The 23,267-nt window shown below is 43.2% G+C and overlaps 1 protein-coding gene across 1 annotated transcript in view; it reads right to left on the minus strand.

Moving 5' to 3' along the window:
• EIF3E (eukaryotic translation initiation factor 3 subunit E) overlaps window positions 1-23,267 on the minus strand; it is a 231,129-nt gene that overhangs the window by 150,153 nt on the left and 57,709 nt on the right. The window contains exons 2-5 of the mRNA XM_086966115.1: window positions 8,936-9,053; window positions 7,127-7,244; window positions 4,168-4,210; window positions 3,777-3,881 (exon numbers count right to left, since the gene is read on the minus strand). Coding sequence (XP_086822241.1) covers window positions 3,777-3,881; window positions 4,168-4,210; window positions 7,127-7,244; window positions 8,936-9,053 — 384 coding nt within the window. The remainder of the gene's footprint in view (window positions 1-3,776; window positions 3,882-4,167; window positions 4,211-7,126; window positions 7,245-8,935; window positions 9,054-23,267) is intronic.

Below are 23,267 nucleotides of genomic sequence, written 5' to 3' on the forward strand. Positions count from 1 at the left end.
TAATGAGTAGTGACAAGAAAACCAGCAATAATAAGCAATTTAGGAGGCTCGGTGAAGAGTCTCAAATAAGTCTGGTACAAGTGTAGTGTAAAACTACACACTAAAAAGAGTAAGAAACAAGAGTTCTTAAAATCCATAGGACAGGGCAACTTATGGAAGAATCTAGAAAGAAATATCTCCAAGGAGAAACTCACCAGGGCATTAAAAGGCTATGGTTCGGCAAAGGAGTCCATGGAAAGTCCGCTAGGCAAGGGGTTCATGCTGTCACCAACGAAGGGGAAAGGTCTGCAAAGTTTGAGTAAACATGGGGGGCAACAGCAATGATGAAGACCATTGCTCAGGACCAGGGCAGTGACCAAGATCCCAGCTAAGGTAACGACAGAGCATTGATCACTGCTTCAAGGAACATTTGATATTATAGTTCATCAGTCCGGAGGCAACACGCACTGTGTCACCCATCATCGTACAAAACCCATGAGGTGATCTTCCACTCAGAAGGTGCAAGATGGCAACTAGAAACGTATCCACGCCGAGCATGGGAATGATTGCCGTCACAAGGAACACAGGTTAGTCCACAGAAGGCGATTCATTCCTAAAGCTTCCCTTGTGGTAGTTGCTATGGTCCCGTTCAAGGAAATATCAATATCCTAATATAATATGTGTCAACTCTCCAGGCTTTTCGTGGGAAAGGAGAGGAATGCTACACGAGCAAAAGCGGTTATAAAATACTTGCTCGCAGACATCATGAGAAAACACAGGCCTAGAATATAACGTTAAGTTAATGGCATTTTAAAGTAATATAGCATAATTAATAAACATGTATACATTTAAACAAAAGCATGTGTAATTTCATTTATACATTTGTTAAGGTATTCAATGTCAGATTGTTTCAAGCAGCTATGAGTCATGGATCCTTGGCCAATCTCCTGGTGTCTGAAATCCTGGAAGTCATACTACGCCCTCACAGGGGTCTGTACTAAAGGGCTCCTGCCGCGTTATTGTTGGTTATTTGGTGCGGTGACCGCCCGCCCGTAGGGGCGGGTATGCAAAATGTAACCCCTCGGGGGTCAGTGCATTAGTTTGCATGTTTGTGGCAGTCTGTTACTGATAACCCCAGATGTCCTCCAGCCCTTTTACTAGGGAATATTCACTGCTGGGACCTATTACCGGTTTCCTGGACCAGACAGTTATCCCTAAAGGTCCACAGGCCCAGTTAAACCTGCACTTGTTACTTTCAGTGCAGATAGCCGATGCGCTATGCTTTTCCACCGGTTAGGCCCATAAGCCCACTCTCGGCACAACAGGGACCGGCCCAGGCTGTGAACCCTCAAACTTTCATAGGGAGTTTCTCCCCATTGTCTACAGTCATTGGCCCTCCATATCTGCTAGGTTCCCCATCGCCACAGGAGTCAGAAGCTTCGTATTTGGAGGCGGCATCCACCTCAATCTTGCCTCTTGATGACGAATTTTGTGTGGTAGTGGATGCTTCACATCAACATGAAGGGCTTCTGGCACCAGCGCCCCTGGAAGGGGCAGCCATCACAGCGCTAGAGCACATGGGGACCCAGCTTCATGCAATCAAGGGCCCCCTTGATCATAGCATTGTTAAAGATGTTTTGGGGCATTTAAAAAGGGGTTTCCTCCAGAGCTGCCCACAGCTGCCTGAGCTTGACCCCTTTGCACTGAACCTTCCTTCTCCTCTCCCAGCGAGGGATGAGGATTCGCAGGGCTATGATTCAGATGGTGTCCCTGCCCAGTTCTCACCCTGCCCCTCCCCTGGACAGTTTAGTGGCAGACATGTTGGACCCAGATGATCTGCTCCACCCAAAGTCCTCCATGTGGTCCCTAGTGATAAAGTTGACGCCCTCAGAAATCCTTTCTAAAAGGCGGTTCGTACATGCCTAAGAGCGGAGTGCCCGCGTCTATCTTTGGAGGGTAAGGTGGCCCTAACCCCAAAAATTGATGAACGCATACTAGGTTTTAATAACACGTGGTTTTTGTGGCCAACATAATCAATAACTTCGAGAGGCTGTTGTGGTCAATTGTTTCAACCCCATCGGCATCATACAAAGTGTCACTTGCATTGCAAAAATAAGCGAATGGAAGTTTTGAAACATTTCAGTTTGGGAAGACTGACCTTTACACACTTCACTTTACACCCGTTATCACTCACCCAAACAGATCTCGTCAGTGTGGAATCTTCCTAAAAGGGCGGAGAGTGCAAGGATGCTGCGGCTGTTGCTGTACAAACCATCAGCTGAGAGAGGGGCCGGAGGAGGCGGCCCAGGCCATGCCGAGCAGATGGCCCGCCCTGCTGATTTTTTTTTATTGGAAAGGAGAGGTAACATGTGCAGCCACGTCAAAGAGAGAGTGTTCAACTAAATAAATTGGTCTCAGAAGTTCACGGGCGCTGGAGCGAGCCCTGCTGCAGGCGAGGCTGTATATCACCATAATGCCACAACAATTTTTTTTTTCCTTTACGAGGCGCAAAAAACTTGCGAAGCCACCAGCACCGCAATCAGTGCTTCTTGCGAGGGGGGGGCGAGGGAGCAGTGGTGTAACGAGGAGCCTTGCAGCTCCCGGATTAGTGACCTGTCCTGAATGTTGATGGGAGGCAGGCACGCGGGCGGCAGACATGTCTGCCCGGCCAGTGCCTGCCGCCGTTGTGCGGGCCCCCGGTTGTTGACACCCTGCTCCTCCTGCAGGGGAGCAGCAGGCCGTGCCTCTGGAAGGCTGTAGAAGAGCCTGCCCGCTTGGGAAGACAAGCGCAGTGCGCACGTACTGCACTGCACTGCACAGGCAGGCATGCAGCTGGAACCCGTCCGCGCTGCTGTTCACTCCCAAGCTCCCTAGGCCAGGGGAGAGAGAAGGCTGGACATGCATCTCTAGATTCCAGGTTAGCAATCACATATCAACTCTATCAGACTTCACAATCAAGGGCAAATTTGGATAACCAAGGAGAGTCAGTAAGAAGCAATAAAAGTGTTTACTGATTTTACCCAATTTTATGAAAAACTGAGTTGCTGAAGAGACAGCAGAAGAATAAGTAATAGAAATGGATAAACAAAAAACGTTTTTAAAGATAATCATGTGTAAAAATTCGTTTAACTAAAACCATCTGTTCTTCCCATGGGACGCCCCATATGGGCTCAACGTATCAGAACTTAAAATGGATGTGGGGGACCTATCATACTTTGGTCTGCAGTCATTGCCAACTGAAATTTAGACTCAATGCTTGAGTAGGCTGAAAAGAAAAGTTCAAACAAGCTACACTAAAATCAGTTTATGTCAGTTTGAATTAATGGGAATAAAAGTATGTAAACCTATAGAAACCCCAATGCTAGAGAACATTAAACCGAAAGAAAAAAAACACCCTTTTGTGGAGTAATCGACAAAAACATTAAAATTACTCTCCAAATACTGGTAAACTATTCAACAAAAATATATCCGAGTGGAAGCAAATCTCAAGTTCAAAATAATGCACATTTAAGTAAGACACTGCGCTGCACAAAATTCATTGCTAGACTAAAGTTACAACAATCTAAATTTGCTGTCACATTATTTTGTAAAGCCTGAAAAGTCAGCTTTCAAGCCGTAGCATCATCTCTCAAAGATTTAAGTGTGATCTACAGATTTGTCTCGCTTTCATGCTGGAGGAAAGAGGCACCCAAATCAGGTAAACAACTTAATAGAACCAATGTTTAATTAATTGTGGTGGTAGACACCTAAAGTTGTCAGAAATGCAAATTTTCTGCTATAAAAGAAAGATTACTTACCAGTACTCTAAAAAAGTAGAGGTATTCGGCAGCCCCTGAATAGTTGCCACATTCATACTGGAACTTGGCATATCTGTACAGAGTGTCGAGGTATTCTTGCCTAAACTTTAAAGTGGAAGATTTGAATTACTACAACAAAATGTTTTATATCGCGTATTAGACATAATTTCTTGAATTTCTGTCAAAGGGTGATCGATAACTAAATAAACAAAGTGGAACACAATGCTTTAGAGATTCACTAATTTAGGAACTTTAACAAAATGGTCAAATCGAATTTGCATATTTTAAGACTATCATAGTAAGAAGAGTTGCTCGGGGCCATTACTTTCCTTGAGCTATATACATTCACTACTTGGAAACTAAATGAAATAGAGTTAGTGAAACTACTTACACCATGCTTATCAGCCAGGTATTCAAAGAGCATCCTTCCATCCCTGCAAATAAAAAGTAGTTTAAAACCTACAAATCGATTAAGTAAATATTTAGCTCAATCATCGAAAATCCCAATAAACTTGCTTTCAGTATAATCTAGACTACAGGATATGCACTTAACTAAATCATTGGATTGAATTAGTTTTTAAAGTATAGGAGGGTCATTGTATGTTTGTTCGGTTTAATCACGTTTTAATTTCTTTAGGCATTTGATATGCAACATGGACTGGCTCCAAGAAGTATCGGAGCCTTTTACCCTGAACACTTTTTTTTGTATTAGGATCATCTAGAGCATAAGGCGCTGCACATAGAAAGTTAGAAAATGTGGGGTCCCAGGGAAAGCAGACTACAGAAACCACAAAATGACGGGGATAAAGTGATCAGACCATGTAGATGGACTGTCACGTACATTTGTGATCTGATGTACTTACGGTACATAAACATGAAATTTGAAACACAAAAGATAATGATTTTGCCCAGTTTAGAGTACATGGCATCAGAACCCTCTTCTTCAGGCTAACAATACAGACATTAAAAAAACACCAAAAACAACCTAAATATTAAGTGAAATCTAAACATCAAATTTAACAACTTCACACTGATTGTTCCGTTATAACGGCAATAATATCAGTTTTGTAAAAAAAATGTGCTGATGGTTTAGTAGGGGGAAGATGGTCTGGTAACGATAATGCGGTCCTTGAGGTCAGAAACTTGAACAATAGTTTACTAATCCTCACTTCAGCATCCCACAAACAACTGAATTATTCTGCTACACGACCAACTACCAGTTGCAAATGTGTAATTGTGTGATAAGTCTTAAGGTGTACAAGATTGGTAATGCTACAGCACTTTATTACCTGTAGCAGGGACCAAAGCACTTTTCGGGGAGGTTGAGTATCAAAATACACTGTTCCAAACCTGAATTTTAAAATATAGTACCCTTAACGACCATGTGGAGCGCTTAGATTTGCCTCGGACTCCCGAGCACCTTTCGGAATGTATGGGTGTTGGCTGTAGTGTGATCTATCATCTGGATGTTTGGAGATGTGTCAGAAGTTTGGAGAATGACGAGGGAAGTCATATTGCAGCTTGGTATTTGCAGAAAGTGTGTCAGTGATATTACAGATTGCGTATTCAGACCTGTAGTTATTCCAAGTTTAGTTCCGTTTGTATCATGGTTTAGACAACAGTCACATTTTAGGGAACCTTTATACGAGAATAGTTACTTGATATTTTTTTTTAAGGATGATCAGCAGTACCATTTGGAATCAGAGGGCAAATCATATTCTCTTCATCACCCAATAAATGATGCATAGAGTTTGAGATTATTCTAGCCAAAGGAAACCAGTACTTCGAGGTAAGTGGTGATGTGGTCACGCCTGCTCAAGCTTAAAACTTCTTTTGATGCTGCATTTAATATCCGTTGTAGTTAGCAAATTAAATGTTTCAAGAGCTCAAAGTAAAGCCTGATGGCTTAGTCACTGAGGTACAACACTAGAATTTGTGGTCACATGGAGCAATATTTTGGTAAACAATATTTAGGACAATATATTTGTCAAACACCATTAGGAAGGATATTTTATCACCATATTAGCTGTTGCAAATAAAAACTGTAAGGTGGTGACGATTTGAAGGTGTGGGGACATGTAAACTTTTAAAAATCACAGTGAGATCATTTTGCCTAGGGAAATGCCAATCTTGCTAGTAGATTGTGGTTCTCAGAATCGTTGGATGAGAACAACTTCGGCTTTCTGCAAAGTAGGGTTAAACCCAGTTAAAAGTAGTGCTTTGGAGACCAAAGTTATTCAGCCTGAGATGAAATAGCTCCTATTACATGATGTCAAATGCTGGTAACACCTCGAGAGGATTTAGAGAAGATAGCTGTTGATGCAGATTCAGTGCCTCTTCTGTGGTGGAAGCCAAACGGTTAGAAAGGAAGAGGTATTACTCCAGAAGAATCAGTGGTATTCAGCCAGCTTTTTACAGAGTTTCCCTGCATAAGATCCACTGGCCTGTACTTTAGTGGGTGAAATTCAAGTATTTATTAAAGTACTGGCGTGGAGTAGTATTCTGAGCTCGTTGGAGAATGAGCAAGCTGAGATGAATGAGTTGGTCGCTCTGGGACAGGAGACGCTTGCATGATGTTTTTAAACAAATGGTGGATGCAATATGGACGGTTACCATTTTTCATTGATGGTCACAATATGGAATGCAAGTCATTATCGCAATAATGATTCATAGGAGTACTGTTGCATATTTTAAAAAAATGGACGTTTCTGTTGGTTGTCTAACATGCTTTTTCAGATTTTTTTTCTTTTTCTAGTGGGGATTTCTGTTCAACTTATTGTTGCTTTGATTAAGTGGCAAACAGTTGCTGTCCACTTCTTTCGAGCTTTCTTTAAAGACGAAAAAGCTTGCAGAAACTCACCTTGTGTGGCCTCAGCTTTTCAGTACTCTACTGAAGGATTTTAGATATCAAGTTGAGGGATGCTACTTTTTAATATGAAGTGCTGCATTGGATACTACACATGCTGGCTGATATTTCCCTTTGCCTACGATTGACATGCCAGTAAGTCATACAGTTACTAAGAAATGAGCGCAGACCAATAAAGGAGTCCTCCTACTGAACACAAATCTAAATTTAAATTGCAGCACTTTAACTGAGCTGATGGAATAGCAATAATGTATTACAAATGTTTTTCAAAGGGTTTTGAATTCTTAGACGAACAAAATATCAATGCTCTATCTAATGCCAAAAAATGCCTACATAATTTATGATCTGTCGAAAAGATTTTTTTAAAGTCTACCTTGGCGGCTGAGACATGAAGTTGCTTGAAAACGGACCTTCCATAGGCACTGCCCAATGAAAGTTTGAGTAAACAATTGATAGCATAAAATAGAATGCATGGGTTTATTACCTGGTAGACTGCATTTGTCTTGTTGTTTCTGGATCTTCAAACATCTTCACTATAGGCTCAGTTTCAGACTGAAGTTGCTTCAGTTGTGCAACAACAGTGGTTCTCTTTTCTCGTAAAGCTAGAGCAAGAGAGTTCAACACAATCAAATATGATGCAAAAGCGTGCCCTGATCACAAGCTAAATAAATTCTTTACGTATTGGATAACATTTCACCAACGCTGCTGCAGCTCTTATCATATACCTTAATGACTGTAAAATCAACAGGTCGAAGGAATGGGTAAGTACTTAGGCAATTCTATTTACTCTTTGGCATACACATGGTAACATAATAAATATTGCTGAAATATTATGCCTTTAATTTGGATTTCGCCTACACAACCCTCCATTGACCAGCTTTGTTTTGGAGAAAAACCACCAGAACTGAAAAAGTTAATATTTCATTTTTTTAGGTTTGTTTGGTGGGGAGGGGGCGAGAAAGGTTAGCTTCACACACACTTTGTTAAAGGCAATAACAAAGAGGGATAAACACAGAGGTTACCAAGTGGTAGCTTTAAAACTTCAAAGTTGGACGATGTTGGGCCGAAGAGAATGTCCACTTACTACAGCAGCTCTAATCTATCGCAATTCCCCCACATCTATACAAATATCTGATCCCTCCAGAATCTACCCACCAGTTGCTGGTGAGAAGCTTGGAACACCAGCGGAGTTTAGATTAGACATGTGTAAAGCTAAATACTCGCCGGAGGTGTCTGCAGCCTAGACCTGCATGTGATTCCCAGAGGTCAAGCTATGGTGCCTCGTTCAGCTGATCCAGGGCACAGACAAGGGATGTGCCCTGGACTACAAAGGGAGAGAATCCGCTTTAGTAGCGCCCTCCTTGTCCTGCCAAGACAACTAACAGCACATCAGCCGGGGCAGAATGCCCCAGGGGAAATGAAAGTGGACAATGGGATGTTTCCGGCGTGATCCAGCCATGCCCAGGAGGAGGGAAGTGGGCCCCTGGGATATCCTGTGGTTTGGGCTTTGGAACTCAGCGAGCCGAACAGCGGATTTGTGTTTCTTCCCTCAAGGGTCCTTTACTTCTTCCCTGCTTTACCATTCTGCTCCTCCACACTGTGCGAGTACAACCAGGGATGTGGAATTCCTATAGCCTGATGCCTATGACACATTGTTTGGGGTCAAGGGCTGCAAGTTTTCATGTGTATTTTGTCCTTGGGACAAGTAGGCCCAACACCCTGCAGCACAAACCCTTTGGCTGCCAGCTTGCAGTACCATATGATGGGGAAGGGTACTGTCTGCAGTTAAGGTTATATTTGTTTCCACATGTTAATGCTGTTCATACTTGTATTCATGGTTCATTAATTGAAATACTTTATTATTAGGGTGAACGCTCCAAGTAAATGCTGTAAGCTCTGACTGCACTGCTGACAGTGGTTCCAGTATAAAAATATGTATACACGTTTTCAAAGTTTAGCAATATGATGCAATGTATAATTCTCCCAGAATGCTCTGATTTGATACAAATATTTGCAGAAGCTCGAAAGCAGGATTGATTATTCTTTGCCAATAGCTCAAACTTTAATAGTGCGAGACCTATTGCATTGCAAATGCTTGTTAACGGATGTTGTTGCACAGGTGCAGAGGAAACTATGGATATGTATATATGGACGAGAAAAAAAAATGGTGTGATGCTTGTACTAGGCTGGAGATAGCGAGGACAAAAATACTATGTAAAGAAGCAAACTAAAGACAACAACAACAAAAAACTAGATGGGCAGTTAATCAAATTTGGTCATTGATCAAATTTACCAATGGGAACTTCTTTGTCTGGGTAAAGGTGTTTGTAGACATCCATAGCAAAGTCAACCATATTAGTATCACTAAGGAGTTCCAACTTCCCTTGAAGTAATTCCATTTCATCGTAAATCTGAAAGGAAAAAAAAAGCAAAAAGGGGTTATCACACAGAGCTACAATATCATGTCTTATGCTATTAGGCAGTCACCCCACTATTAAATCAGCTAAATGGTTACGAGACAATCTGGAAAATTTCACAAAGTAAAAATGCACTTATTTTTTCTACGTTTTACTAATAAGGAAAATGTGCTTGCCGTGATCGTACAAAGATGAAAGATGGCCAGTTGCAACAAAAATGCTCTAAAGGTGCTGTCGGTGTCTTGTGCATTGTATGAGAATTCCTACAATAAGGGACTGCTGTATCAAGACCCTTTTCAAAGTGTTGCAGGCTCTCATTCCAAGCTTATATATATATATAATCTACTTTGTTTCAATTTAGCTTAACTGTAACAAATGAAATGGGGTGTGGTAGGGTGTGGGACCATAGGTGGTATAAGATTTTTATTTAAAAAGTATTGTATTTTAAATGTGCTACCCTGAAGCCGAAAAATAACCATTTGCTTCTAGGAAAGTCGAGCACAATTTTGAAATAAAAGCAACAGGTTATATAAAATTAGCCACAGCGCATGCCTAAGCAAAGTCCGTATCACTGACTTTAATTTGCCAACTCCTGAAAAACATGCATTTATAAATAATACTATAGCGCACTGTACGCACACTAAGGCCTACCCTACGGGCTTTCTTGCTACTGGGAAAGAATTAGCAAGAAAGGATCCCGTTCTATTTTAAGTGCTCATAAGCTATAAATAATTGAATGTGATCTGGTGTGAGTTGGAGTGTGCTTTTCAGATGGAAATTAGTCCCTTGTGCATTTTAATTCATTCCAGTGGAAAAACCTATATGTTGAGAGAAAAATACTCCCACGGGAGGAACCAAAACCCACTCCATCTATCCTTTAAAGAAAAGGTCAGCAGACAACCATGAGTGATCCGTTATTCAGGAAGGCGGCCATCCAGTGGAGGATAGTCCTTTGAATGCAAATTTATTTCATTTTCTTTTCAAAGGGTCACAGTAGTTGCGCGTTTTAAGTCGGAGCTTATTCTCATTTTGTTTAATCTACCTAGAGAAGTCAACCCCTTGGCTCCCGGGTTTCCTGCCAATGAGGGGTGGATATGGATCTGTGACATTCCAGACAATCACTCTCCACCGTCCCAACACCACGAATCCAAGAATCTTTACCTGTAACTATCTCCACATTGAAAAAGTAAGGTACAATGTTAAAGCTCTGTGGAAACCACTCCAGCACAGGGAAGGACTTGCTGATGAGCGTGGTTATACTTATTATTATTATTAGAATTGCATTTATTGAGCGCGCAGCTACCCGGAGGTTTCCCGGCGCTAGTGAACAAACAAAGGTAAGGTAAGCGGAGACGGATTGGGCACACATTTTAAGAATTAAAAAGCCAGGTCTTAATTCCCCTGCGGAATTTAAGATGGCAGATTTCAGATTGCAGGGGTTGAGGCATGGAGTTCCATAGGGAAGGTGCTAGCAGCGAAAACGAGCGACCGCCCATTTTGGCTCTGTTAAAGCGCTGGATTTGAAACTTATTTTGCGTAGAGGATCTCAGAGTGCGGGTAGGGACATAATCCTGTACCAGGGAGGACAAGTATTTGGGGGCTTTGTCAGATTTGATATGATGCATTATGCAGAGAGCTTTAAATTTCACTCGGCTCTCGATACGCAGCCAGTGCAGCTTGCGCAGATGGACGGCGACCGAGGACCTGGCAGGCAGATTACAGATGAGGCGAGCTGCCATGTTCTAAACCACCTTTAATTTCTTGGTGACCTCCTTGCAGGCACCCAGAAGAAGAATGTTCCCGTGGTCCATCCGTGAAGTGACAAGGGCCTGGACTACGGTCCTCAGGGTGTCAGCTGGAAGCATCCACGTGATCTTTCTCAGCCACCTTACGATGGTAGTGCAGGTGGCTGAGACTTTTACCACATGTTGCTTTATTGACAACTGGTTGTCAAGGAGGACCCCAAGGTTACGAGCTGTAGCTGAAGGGGTAGGAGTAGGGCCCATCTGCTGAGGCCAGTGTTGCGGGCCCCAGAGCGATGGATTTGGACCAAATAGAAGCAACTCCGTTTTGTCACCGTTTAGTTTTAATTTATGTCTATGCATCCAGTTGGAAATTTGTTCCAGACCAGACTGCAGGGAAGACGTGGACAGATGTTTATTTGTTGATAGAGAGTAGACTATTTGAGTATCGTCTGCATAAGAGTAAATCGTGAGACCTGCTTGCTCAGCCAGGAAAGCTAGAGGTCTCACATAAAGATTAAAGAAAAGGGGGCGGAGGATAGAACCCTGGGGAACACAGTGAGAGGAAGCATAGATAGAAGAGACAGAAGTTGAGGAGAAAACTTGAAAAGTGCGGTCAGAAAGACAACTGGCAATCCAGGCCAGGGCAGAGCCGTCAATGCCCACACATTTCAAGGTAGACAAAAGGATGGAATGGGAGAGTGTCAAATGCGGCACTCAAATCTAACAGAATGAGTGCCACTGTCTCCCCATTGTCCACCTGTCTTCTGATGATCTCTGACACTCCAAGAAGAGTGGTCTCAGTGGAGAAGCCGGCCCTGAACCCGGATTGAGAGCAGTGAAGGAAATTAGAGGATTCAACATAAGAAGTGAGAAGAGAATTGAGGTGCTTTTCAAGAATTTTGGAGGAGCATGAGAGCAGAGAGGCCGGAAGTTAGAAGGATTATTTGGGACCGCATTGGCCTTTTTTATCAATGGAACCACCATCGCGTGCTTCCATTCATTAGGAACCGTGGCTTCCACCAGTGAAGCATTCAGAAGATCTAAGATGATCTGAAGTGTAGATGGATCCAGGGTGCCAAGTATTTGCGGAGGCATAGGGTCAAGAGGAGAGCCAGTTTTTATTTCATTTAGATATTTTTGTAAAAGAGAGAACGAGATCAGATCCCAGGAGTGGAGTTGGGGGACAGAGGGAGTTAGACTAGATGCCTCAATAGAACAGAAGTTGGATGTTGGTGGATCAGAGATGGAAAAATCAGGAGAAGGGACACTAAAGTTGGCGTAGATTTTTCTATTTTCTCAAGAAAAAAATTGGCGAGGGAGTTACATTGTTCTGTGTCAAGACAGGGGTCTTTGGGTACAGAGGACATGCCTGAAAGATCTTTTACAACTTTGAACAGAGCCTTAGGTCGATTTTGGTGAATTTGGGAGGGTAACTGCACTCTTTTAGATGAGTTTTGTGAAACGTTAGTTCGGTATGTGTGCTATGCTGGTATGTAGCCTGCAAACTATGAAGTATAAGGTAAATTAGGCCTGGTCGAGCACCAGGGCACCAGTAAGCACTACTTAATTTATATTTAAACGTTAGAACATTTGTTTATTTTACATCAAGAAATCAACTTAGATCAGCATAACATTCATATTCATGTTACATTTGTGAAAGCGCGTATTCATTTGCCAACATATACATAGCTCTCTTGAAGTTTATATCGTACATCATTATATCAATACATTTAGTGTCCACCCAATGCATTTCGGGGCGCGAGCCCCTTCGTCAGGGGTCTGTGTATAGATAAAAAGAAGAAAAAGAGAAAGAAAAAGGAATCATATTACTATTGATGCACTTTCGTGAATGAAATTCTATATGATGTATGTTTCTTACCGCAAACTAGGTGAAATATATTGAAAATTGCACTCCTGGTTGAATATTGATGTGATCTATATGACAACGAGAGATACGTATAAGTATGTGGGGTTTATAAAACCGGTATTATGTATGAAGGAATTCTCTATAGAATATGAGGTTACCTGTGCACTTGTGCTGATGAGGTCTGTGGGGACAGAAAGGAGGGAAAACGCTGCAATGGATCTACCACCAAGCAAACCACCAGAAGCTTCAACAACAACAACTGGAGAAAAAAATCGCGAAGAGGACAGGGAAAGAGAAAAACAACGGGAGAAGGACAAAGATTCACTGAAGAAAACAGGACTGAGAAGCCAGACCAAGACCTCATAATCAACATCTCGCACTACAATCTCTCCGACTTTGAAAGAAAGATACTAAACAAAGGCACATCTTTCGTAACCACGTACCATACGAATGCTCTGGAAATGGAGGTGGCACTCTTCAAATTCATGAGAATTCTAAGGCTAAAATACTTTTTCACAATCCTAAATCCAATAACAGACAGCACAGAAACAGACAGACGGTTCAAACCAAAAAGTAACTTCATGCCCCCAACATCCCACAAAACTCAACACATTCGAAACTCTAGTGAAAGCGGATATGAGCAGGATTCAACTCAAAAGGAAAAACAGAAACCTCACTCGAGCGGAATACAGTGCTCTCCAAAGACTAGCTAACAACAAAGACCTGATTTTCCAAAGAGCTGATAAAGGTGGCGCGCTAGTTTTAATGGACTCTATGTTTTATACACAAAAAGGAGATGAACATGTGCAGGACATCAAAACATATACCAGACTGGAGCAAGACCCCACCATGAACATGTCTCAGAATCTAAACAATATTCTCGACAAAGCGGAGGAGTACAACTGGATTGACAACTCAACGAAACGAAACCTTCAGCAATCTTTTCCACGCAGACCTAAAATATACTTTATACCGAAAGTTCATAAGAGTCTGGAAAACCCTCCCTTCAGGCCAATCGTATCAGGATGTTCTTCAATCTTCGAAAATCTTGGCATCTTTATAGATGCACACATGCAACCATTCATGCAGAAATGGATTACATACATAGAAGATACATCAGACTTCTTGAGGAGCCTAACAGAAATCATAAAAATGGACAACGAAAATTGGACACTATGCTCCATTGATGTAACCTCGCTTTACACATCAATTCCCCATAAGCAAGGGTTAGAAGCGATGGAATGGGCTCTATTAAGATCAGAGATACCAGATGAATCTAAATACTTCATACTGCAACTACTTGAGTTCTGTCTCTTGAACAGCTATTTTGTATGGAAAGAAAACTTCTACATTCAACAAACAGGCACGGCTATGGGATTCCCAGGAGCCTGCGTCTACGCTAACATCTTCATGGCGAAATTCGAACTGGACTTTATACTAGAAGATCCCACATGGCAAGCAGGATTAGTCTACTATAAGCGTTATATCGATGATATTTTTATCATATGGAGACGCACATCCACAGAACTACTACAGAATATCAAGAGCCTAAATCTGGCTAACCCACTAATACAATTTACCCACAATATCAGTGACACGGCGCTCCCTTTCTTGGACGTTCTCGTTGAACTACAAAATGGATCAATTCAAACTAAACTATTCAAGAAAGAAACGGATAGAAATACGGCACTACTTTATGAGAGCTTTCACCCAACTAACCTCATAAACAATCTTCCAATTTCTCAATTTATGAGAATCAAAAGAATATAATCCAATGAGACCGATTGCAAGAAAAGCCTTGAACAGCAAAGACAGAGATATCTGGACAGGGGCTATCCTGAGAAGTTGCTAGAAGGCCATTTGAATAAAGTGAAAAGTATACCCAGGAAGAATTTACTGCAGAAAAAGACCAAAACAGACAACAAAAGGATGGTATTCGTGTCAAAATACTCATCTGTGTCAAAAGACATACAAAGGATCATCTCCAAAAGATGGGAAATCATATTAGCCGATAGAGATTTTGAAACACTTTTCCACGACAAACCATTGTTCGCGTACAAGAGGTCACAGAACCTTAAAGAACTATTGAATAAAACCAACAATGACGACATGACATCCAAAAGCACACATAAAGGAACCCAAAAATGTTACAATTGCAAAAACTGTAACAATGTCATCCTAGGAGATACCTTGCTTCATCCACGCACGGGCGAAATGATAAAACTAAGACACACTACAAATTGCAACTCAGAGCATGTAGTTTACTCCATAAAATGTCCATGCGGACTGTTATACATTGGTAAAACAGACAGAAAATTGAAAATCAGGTTGACGGAACATAAAAGCCGTATACGCAACAAGAATTTAACTGCACCCCTAGCAAAACATTGGAACGAAGCGGGACACTCCATCGCCCAACTAAGATTCCAAATAATCGAAATGGTCCCCCAAAGATTGGGCATAGACAATGCTAAAGTTTTAATCCAAAGAGAAACATTTTGGATTCGAAAGCTTCAGACCCTCATCCCAAATGGACTGAATGATAAGTTAGACCTTATATGTTTCCTATAGATATTCAAATCTGATGAGACCGCAAACTACTACAGTCATCTCCACAATATCCACTGATCAACCCATTGTTCACATCGCAGCACATGTCGAATATGGTTCCCCACACAGTCACACAAACCTGTCCCTCCATCATTAGTCTCCCACTCAACACAGTTGACCACTCACACTTTTCTTACCTCACTCTACTTAGCAAACCCCTTTGACTTAATCAGGTTTAATAGGATGCAGAATGTACACTATTTAAAGAATGTAAATAGGCAGGATTATTCACTTAATCTGTATTATAAATAAGGCACAGTAATTGTTGACAGAGAGGCATATGTTGTACATATACCAGAGACAATATCTGGCATTCTCGAATAATCAGAACCCTGCCACATGTTATACATTCTACTTTCCTCTGATCTCATACTTGCTTTGTTTAGTCATACTTTCCTTTACCATGCTGTATAACTTTCACACTCGTTGAGCTTCTTCTCAATTCATCTAGCCTGTCACTGATGCCTACTGCGTCTACATACTGAGCTCATACACCACTCTAAGATGGCGGCTCCCGCCATCCATGTTACTAATAGCAGATGTGCAAGATTAAGACTCTCACAAGCACCTCATCCCGTGTTGAATAAAAGAATTCACCACAATATTACGATTCGAACTAGAACCTTCATTATTTTGTCATTTACACTAACGCGCATATCTAGAATAAAAGAAAGACTAGTCGCCTTCTCGCTCACATCGGGACCACCCCAGTCCGTTTTCGATAGCGACGGAATAAACAACCATCTGAATAAAGAAAGGACTAACCGCCTTCGCGCTCACATCGAAAAGACGCCGAGACGGGATCACCGAGCATTCTGCTCCGGTAAGCCCCCCCTTTTTAAGACTATCCACAAAGTTTTCCTCTCGCTTTGTGACTTGAACGAATAGCACGCTGGCCAGCTCTTTAAAACCCACTATTTTTACTTTCTTGGCAGATCTTTTTACTTCCTCCCCGAGCACTTGCAGAGTTCGATGTATACCGAGTAGGACTCTCAGGTAAACTCCACTACTTTTGGAGTCTTTACTTACCGCGTTCGCCGCTATTTCGCAGCATTTATCAGGAATCTCTTTTATTCCCGCACAGGCTCCTTGATTTAAAGTCAGCATACATAAGGTGAGAACTCATGCATAATTGGCAACCTTATAACTTATCCAGTTTTCAGGCTCATGCAATAGAAACATTGTACACCCCCTTCAACCCTAATTTGCGTTTTCCCTCCTTTCTGTCCCCACAGACCTCATCAGCACAAGTGCACAGGTAACATCATGTTCTATAGAGAATTCCTTCATACATAATACCGGTTTTATAAACCCCACATACTTATACGTATCTCTCGTTGTCATATAGGTCACATCAATATTCAACCAGGAGTGAAATTTTCAATATATTTCACCTAGTTTGCGGTAAGAAACATACATCATATAGAATTTCATTCACAAAAGTGCATCAATAGTAATATGATTCCTTTTTCTTTCTCTTTTTCTTCTTTTTATCTATACACAGACCCCTGACGAAGGGGCTCGCGCCCCGAAATGCATTGGGTGGACACTAAATGTATTGATATAATGATGTACGATATAAACTTCAAGAGAGCTATGTATATGTTGGCAAATGAATACGCGCTTTCACAAATGTAACATGAATATGAATGTTATGCTGATCTAAGTTGATTTCTTGATGTAAAATAAACAAATGTTCTAACGTTTAAATATAAATTAAGTAGTGCTTACTGGTGCCCTGGTGCTCGACCAGGCCTAATTTACCTTAGGTCGATTTTGGGCATTAAGTATAGTAATATTGGCATGATTAGCTCTGGCGGTGTCACAGGCAGAATGGTATGCATGAAGGGCAGCCTTATATCTTTTTTTATTATCCATGCAATAGTTGGAGCGCCAAATGCGTTCCAGTTTCTTGCAGCGAGATTTTTCCTGGCGAAGTGTATCATTAACGATTCAGAAAAGGGGGTGGTGATGGACAGAGTGTCTGAATTAAGCAGACCACTCCTACCCAGTCCAAAGATCAGGGCTTGATCCATCACCGTTTTTTAGCTCACTGCACCATCCCAGAACCTGGCTACATGCAAATTAGTCTGTACCTGGCCCAGTGCATCATGGGAACAGGGCAGACCAAACTACCAAGCCAATTCTTGTACTGGAAAGGAAACAAGCTTCCGGGGACCGGTTTCTGGCATTACAGCCGTCTTCGGCCCGGTTGCTTGCTTGAATCCTGATGGTGCAGTGAGCAAGGGATTCATGTCTGAGCATACCCTTCCACGCTTATGGTGGACAAAACGATTCAGAAAAGGTTTCTGGCATTACAGAAAAGCCCTGATCTTTGGACTGGGTAGGAGTAGTCTGCTTAATTCAGATACTCTGTCCATCACCACCCCCTTTTCTGAATCGTTTTTGTCCACCATAAGCATGGAAGGGTATACTCCGATGTGAGTCCCTTGCTCATTGCACCATCAGGATTCAAGCAAGCCGGGCCGAAGACGGCTGTAATGCCAGAAACCGGTCCCCGGAAGCTTGTTTCCTTCCCAGTATAAGAATTGGCTTGGTAGTTTGGTCTGCCCTGTTCCCATGATGCACTGGGCCAGGGACAGACTAATTTGCATGTAGCCAGGTTCTGAGCTGGGATGGTGCAGTGAGCTAAAAAACGGTGATGGATCAAGCCCTGATCTTTGGACTGGGTAGGAGTAGTCTGCTTAATTCAGATACTCTGTCCATCACCACCCCCTTTTCTGAATCGAAGTGTATCATTAAACCAGGGTGCCGGTGGATGGTGGATATGAGGCTTATTCCTCTGGGCTGGAAGGCAAGAATCTAAGGCTGATATCAGCCAAGAGTTAATAGTAGACACATCCTTAGTAGTGATGGTAGGAGGCGTGGGTCTAGAATTCTCAAGGCAGATGTTACGTTTGCCATAGTCTAGGCGTTTCCAGTTCCTGCTGGCTTTATGTGGGTGTAAACTAGTAAAGGATTTGTGATAATCAGATATATTGATTGAAAAGTTTATGATAAAATGATCGGACCAAATAACAGGTAGAGGGGGGATGGCAGGTAATACTATTGAGATTGGAAATAATGGGATCTAGTATTTTACCAGCTTTGTGGGTGGGGTCAGAATTATGCAGGTGAAGATCCAAGGGGGCTAAATCCTGTAGTAGGCGAGTGCTAATGGGACAGGATGCGTTGTTAAAATGAATATTTAAATCACCCACTATTAAAAAGTTGGTGGATTGTAACATCAGAGGGGCAATGAGCTCTGGGAAGGAGGATGTCCAAGCACAGGCCGAGCCAGGGGGGACGATAGATAAGAGTTCCAGTCAAGGTGAAATTAGGAGAAAGTAAAAGTTTAAAGAGACCAGCTTCACAATTGGGAAAATCAAGATCTTCCCATTTGCAAGAAAATTCCCTTTTAAAGATTACAGCAATACCACCACCATCCTTGAGTACCCGATTTCTCCCCACAAAGGTGTAGTTGGTAGGGAGAGCCATGGCGATGTCCGGGCCGGAGCTCTCATTTAGCCATGTTTCCATCACAAACATGGCTGCCGGGCTAGATGACACAAGGAGGTCAAAAATATCTCTTATGTTTAGAGAGAGATCGGCAATTTATACTGATAAAGCCCAAATCAGGACAAGCTTTGTAAGTAATAGAAGACAAATGAGTGACAGATGGAATATCCCAGAATGTAGATGATGTAGTACATACATCCGGGGTAGCAGAGCCAAGCATGAGAGTGCAGTTCGGACACCTCAGAGGTGCATCTTGGCAACGGAGTGCAGGAGCAAAAGTACAGGGAGGCGGCTGCAGCCTCAATAAGGTAGAACGGAAGTAAGTTATATGACCGGGAGCAAAGAGAGTGGCCCCTGGTCCCGTCCTGTCGCGGACGGACACAGACGGGCGAGCCTTCGGCGCGCCGCCGGCGCGCCCGCTGCGCTCCCGATGCCAGGGGACCATTTATGCTTGCGGGGCGGGAGGGGCCGAGCACTAGACCGCTCGCCGGCTCCTCGCCTCACACAAGATGGCGCCCAGAGTAGTCGATCCCAGCCAGACCTTAGTCGTCTGTAATGGGGGCTACAGCGCTTCGGGGAGAGGTAGGCAATTCCCGAAATGCAAGCGCAGAGCGCGCGAGAAAGACAATGAATATTTTAAAATTGTGGATGAAAGTAAAATACAGCAAATACAATTTTGCATCAAGTTTTAAAAATAGCAAGCACCAAATCACAGAAATTACAAATCTCTCAAGTACAGTCCCGGCTTCCGTCTCAGAACTTACTCACACAGCTGTTAGTCGCTGAGTGAGGAGAGTGCCGATGATTTTATGCTTGTGGGGCGGGAGGGGCCGAGCACTAGACCGCTCGCCGGCTCCTCGCCTCACACAAAATGGCGCCCAGAGTAGTCGATCCCAGCCAGAACTTAGTCGTCTGTAATGGGGGCTACAGCGCTTCGGGGAGAGGTAGGCAATTCCCGAAATGCAAGCGACTTTTGACAACAACTTGGAGAAAGGTACTATGCTGTATGAGAGAGACAGTGCCTCTGGTCAAATAAACAGACTTTTGTACAAGACGTGTCCTGCAGACATCAGAAAACCTTTCATAAACCTTTTGATAAACACATTTCTTCACATTCTCTGTGTGTACTCCAACAGGATTCAGTAGCTGGATCTAAACTGCAAATGGTGCACCGAGGGATTTTTATAACCTTACAGCCAGTACTGTAAATTAATTTTCTTCAAACCTGGTCACCAACCTTTCAGCGCATCTAATTCCAGGAAGTAATTGCTGAACCTCTGCATTCAACACTACAGTTCGCCAGATTCCAATTAGGTCGATAGTGTTTTAACTAACAAATGAAAACACTGCATTATTAAAAATAGGCCCTTAGGTGTTAGGACGACTGTTCCAGCAAGGTCTCCTTCGATGCGTAAAGTATGGTCCAACATTCTACCAACGGTGAATAAAATGGTTATCAATCCTCACTTTGTTTGGGAAAGAGGTAAATTGTAAATGTAAATTGATACTTGTATAGCGCAGTACTCACCCGCAAGGGTCTCAAGGCGCTTGTACGAATACCGCTGTGGCTTTCCCTATGAGGCGTCCACTCCTGGGCGCCCCCAAGGTGGAGGCCAGGCATCCTTAGCGTTGTGGGGGCCGTTGTGGAGATTAAGCAAGCTATTGCCCAGAGTTGCAGAGTGGGACTCCATGATTGGACTAAGCACCGAGGCGAGAATTATCAGGTCCGTGGAACTTTGAGCCCAAGACCCGCCGAGGCGGGGAATTGAACCCTGGTCCCGGGTTAGACCTCTGCATCAGGGTCTGCCGCTCTAATCATTGAGCCACACTTCTCCACCGGTCCATGAAAGAAAAATAGTACGATTACCAACCTCTTTATCAAATGCTAACAGGTCAATTAATTTCTAACACAACCCTCACACTACTCAGAAGATTAACAAATAAACTTGGTGCATTTCCCTCCGAGACACATGCTGTGAAATTCAGCCAACCAACGAACGAACGAACGAACACATGAGAACATGGAGATCCTTCAGTAAAGGCTTAGTTTGGTATCCCACACTCTCGCGCGAGCATGGACGAGGATAAGGTGGCTCCAGAGTGGGAGGAACAAGGGTGTGGTTACCAGCGGTGGTTGTGGTGCCGGTCGTCTGTAACTGGGGCATTAATTAAAGTTCCCTTCAGAAAACCAGTGCACAAGTCCTAAAAAATTAATTGGGGGACACTGTCACAGGAAGTGACGTCACAACAGGAAGTGATGTCACAAAAGGTAGCTCCGATCTCGTCCCAGAGAGAACAAAAAGGTGAAGTTCAGCTGTTTGGCAGGGGGGACGGCATCCACCCTGTAAAATAAGTGGGTGGACGCCGTCTATCCGCGTGGTACCTCGACTAGAGCCCTGCAGAAAACCAAAACGTTTCAGTGGCGACTATCTGAGTCATCATATTGATTGTAATGGAATAAGACCAAATGAAAGTCTGGTAAAGGAAATTCTGGCAGCGCCGAGTAAAAGCACAAAGAACAACTACGCTCATGTTTGGGAACGGCTCAATAATATGTAAAATTTATTGCAGGGTTTTCTGAAAACACCAACAGTACGCGACACTTAAGAAAAATAATGTGAAATTTGACTGGGAAGATATAGGCAGGGACGAATTTGTGAAATTGAAAGGTGAAATTTCTGCAGCTCTGTCTCAAACATTTTGACACTAAATTGCCAACGATTTTTATTACTGATGCGAACAACAATGGTTTGGGTGCGGTCTGGATGCAAGAAAATATGGGAAAGAACTGACTATGGCATACACATCTTGAAAGTTATTACAAATAAAAATGGCTTTTAATTGTTGTAAATAATTAATACTTGAATAAAAGTGATTGTAATTTATAATGGCAATAGCTTAAACTTTTGTAAATAACTTTTGTGAAGATTATGTTCAGTTGCATATCATGAGTGTCAATGGTAGGTGCTTTTGCCTATCACTAGTGTCAATGACGGGTGCTGTTGACCATCACGAGTGTCAATGGTAGGTGCTGTTGCCTACCATGATTTTCAATGGCAGGTGCTGTTGCACATCAGTTACAGCGGTGACCATGGATTGGTACCCAGTTGATGGATGGGATCTATTGCCACTGGGTTGTCAATCGTACCAAGTTCACTGTGTGGAGATGATATGGACATCAGCGCTGGCCTGTGTGAAAGTGATTTTCTTGAGGGCACTGAAATGGCCGTTTTTTCAGTGAAGATGAGACCACTGAAAACATTGCTCTTGTGGCATGAATAATTATGTCGTTACAACTGATTATGGTGGCACTGACATTTGTGCTTAGGTCAGTGAGATTGTGCATGAGCCTAACAGAGGTGTGGTCAATGTCACCAGCAGAGCAGTTGATGGTGACCTGGCATGAATGATGCAGAAGGCCTCAGTTATATCTAGATGCCAATGCTGCCAGTGCTGACGGTGGCAGTGACGTCGGTAGCCCTAGCCAATGATCGAAGTGTCCGTGGTGGCTGAGGCACTGGGTGAAGAAAGCACTGCTCCAGCTAGCATGATGGGGGCAACGAGGCTTGCTGCTTGAGGCATCAGCAGCACTGGCAGAGATGCTGTGACATTTTATGCAGCAGTAATGGCAGTGGGCACAGAACTGGCAGTGAGACCCTTTTCAGCGAGGTGTCTACTTGATGCTTTCAGTATCCAGGAAGGCAGTGCAGGTGTTAACACTGATGGTAAAGACACATGAAGTTATGCTGGAGGGAGCGGTGATAACACCGGAGGGTTGTGGCAGTTATGCCAGTGAGTGCTGGGAGCACTGGCTGTGATGCTGGTGGCAGCAATGCTGACGGCACCGGCGCTGCTGCTGGCGAAGCTACCATGGATGCTTGCTCCAACACTGTTGATCCTGGTAGCACTGTTTATGGTATAGCTAGTACTGCTGGCAAAGATGCTAGGGTACTGGAGGTACGGATGGTGGCAGCACTGCTGGTGATATAGGCAGTAAGGCTGGCGGTAGGGGTGCTGGTGGCACCGACAACGATGCCGCTGATGGTAAATATGAGAAGGGCAGTGATGCTGTGGAATACATACAGATAATCCTGCTGAGAGGTATCTAAAGAGCAGTGGTACTGGCAGCGAGGCTGTGGAATAAATACTGATAATACTGCAGAGACATATCTGGAGGGCAGTGCTTCTGGCAGTGAGGCTTTAGGCAGCGACAGTAACAGTGAGGATTGCAGGCTGGAGTCAGCGGCACAGAAAATACTCCTGAGAGGCAGTGGCACTGGCCTGAATGCAAGCATGCTGGCTCCTCTGATAGTAGTGGTACCGGTAATGCTGCTGAGAGAGATGACCGGAGTAGTGTTACTGGCAGTGACGGAGTTGGCAGCAGTAGAAGAGAAGCGTGCACTGCCGGCAGTGGTACTTCTGAGAGAAAGCATTAGGGCAGTGGTAAAGGCAGTGACGTGTTTGGCA

Source organism: Lissotriton vulgaris, chromosome 4_1 (genome assembly GCF_964263255.1).
Source record: "Lissotriton vulgaris chromosome 4_1, aLisVul1.2, whole genome shotgun sequence".
Classification (NCBI taxonomy): domain Eukaryota; kingdom Metazoa; phylum Chordata; class Amphibia; order Caudata; family Salamandridae; genus Lissotriton; species Lissotriton vulgaris.